Consider the following 2,007-nt stretch of genomic DNA (forward strand, 5'->3'; position numbering starts at 1 on the left):
CGAGCGATTAAAACAAAATATAATATACGAAATTAAATAAAAAACAAAGCATATACAAACACGTTATTAGAAATAACTAATTTGGTTACCTCATTAGTTCTTAAACAATTCATAGTTAGACAAAACTTTGTCAATGGCTTTAAAATCTTGCAAATAAAAAACTTACGTTTTTTATTTTAGGTCAATAACAAAAACGTAGTTAAACGACAGCTTAAAAACTGGTAAATATTGCTCTATACAATGACTTGAAAGTCACTGTCAAATTAGATTTACTAAAAAGGACATGTTTTGTAACGAGTTTTAGCACAAGTTTTTGTTTGCGGTCTCTACATTTTATTAAATGACGAATATTGGAGGTACACAGAATATTCTGGACAGAAAGCCCACTAGAAATTTTATCAAAGAAAATATTCACAGTATACGACAATTACAAGGAATTATGAAAGTGCAGGGAGAATCTATTAGCAGACGTGATAAATTTCGGAACGCTCCACTATGGGTTCCAAGAAGAGATGCTGCAAAGAAAATCGCAAAGCAAAATGAAGAAGTGGTAAAATCAAACGAGGTTAGTAAAAGTAAGCAAAAATTAGAATATAGTCTTAAAGCAAAATCAGATATCAAAAAATGCGAAAAGAAAAGAGAGGTACCTCCAGAAAATCTGTTTAAATTTTCTCATCGATCTGTGCAAACAGAAAATACAGATGATCCTAGTGTATTGTACGAGACAGGAGTCATTAGGTACTCAAGTTTAAAGTCATCCACTTCCAAAGTAGATAAATCTCTTGCGGAAGGAGATTTCCGAGATAATGAAGACAGTAAAGGCAGAGACTATATCAAAGAAAATATATTAAACTTAAAACCTAAACCAACTCGGCAGGTTAGTCAAAAAGTACCTGCTGATGTTCCACCAACGTACCAACAAGGTCAACTACCGAAGTATCTTCAAGTACAAAAAGAAAAAGGAAAGGATGATGATGACACGTGCCCCACAGGACACGTTCTACTTCCCGACTCAGAACGAAAAGAAACTTTAAAAGTTCTTCGAGAAAGTTATGCAGACCGTGTTCAAGAATTAAATTCGTTGCCGGTAAGAAGTGATACTTTAAGGGTCAAGAAAAGAAAGCAGCAAATTGAGGAGGAACTGCGAAAATTGGATAGCGGTATAAAAGTTTTTCAACGACCAAAAGTATATGTTAAAATTAATATGTAATTTTCAAAATGTATCGTAAAATGTGGTGCTTAATATGGTTATTTTTATAAGATCTATTGTTTTATTACTATTAAGTATTTGAAGCCATTATTTTTGTCAATTTTGGAAGACAAATTAGAGGAGTAAAATATTTAAAAAAACGGTATATTATATAATATACTCAGCTTAATCTTTAAATCTGTCATTTTTATGTTTATCCATATAATTTTCTTAGAGATTGGAAAAATGTAAGAGTGTAAATGTGTTTATATTTTCTTTTTTGGCAATAATAGTTAAAATGTTATTCAAATATATTTAACTGGCTTTAGCCGAACTGCAATAAATGTTATTGGGAACATAGGACTGGAAACGCGTAACAAACTAGAAGAATGTTTACCAGGAACCCAAGAACAAACAATTTTTAATTACACACGCCTTTGACTGTCAGCCTATTTTATTATTTGTACTCCTCTACGTAGGTTTTTTACTCTCATATCCGCTCTTATCTTCTTTTTTTATTTTATACATTTGCATGGTGTTTTTACCTTTTTTCTCTTAGCCGGATTTTCTTACATTTATACTCTGTAGACTGTATTTTAATTTTGATCCTTGTTTTTTCTTTTGTATTTCTTTTGAATATTATAACACAAAGAAATAAAATGTATCTAGCATTAACGGAGATAATAATAGCGTTAATTGCAATGTTGCTTAATATTATATTAAACAAAACAGAAGTACTAAAAAACATCAAGGATATTAAACTGAGGAGAGGATTACGGTATGAATAGCCACTATCTTCGGTATTATTTAATATGATT

General features: G+C 30.7%; 1 protein-coding gene across 1 annotated transcript; it reads left to right on the forward strand.

Moving 5' to 3' along the window:
- Window positions 1-244: 244 nt before the first annotated feature.
- On the forward strand, window positions 245-1,258 carry LOC140442719 (uncharacterized). The gene has a single exon (XM_072533703.1). It carries the CDS (start codon window positions 341-343, stop codon window positions 1,208-1,210), a length of 870 nt encoding a protein of 289 aa, XP_072389804.1. The 5' UTR covers window positions 245-340; the 3' UTR covers window positions 1,211-1,258.
- The last annotated feature ends 749 nt before the right edge of the window (window positions 1,259-2,007 follow it).

Source organism: Diabrotica undecimpunctata, chromosome 6, assembly GCF_040954645.1.
Source record: "Diabrotica undecimpunctata isolate CICGRU chromosome 6, icDiaUnde3, whole genome shotgun sequence".
NCBI lineage: Eukaryota > Metazoa > Arthropoda > Insecta > Coleoptera > Chrysomelidae > Diabrotica > Diabrotica undecimpunctata.

Coding starts and splice junctions, on each gene's coding strand:
- LOC140442719 (XM_072533703.1), top strand. CDS start 341: ATGACGAATATTGGAGGTACACAGAATATTCTGGACAGAAAGCCCACT.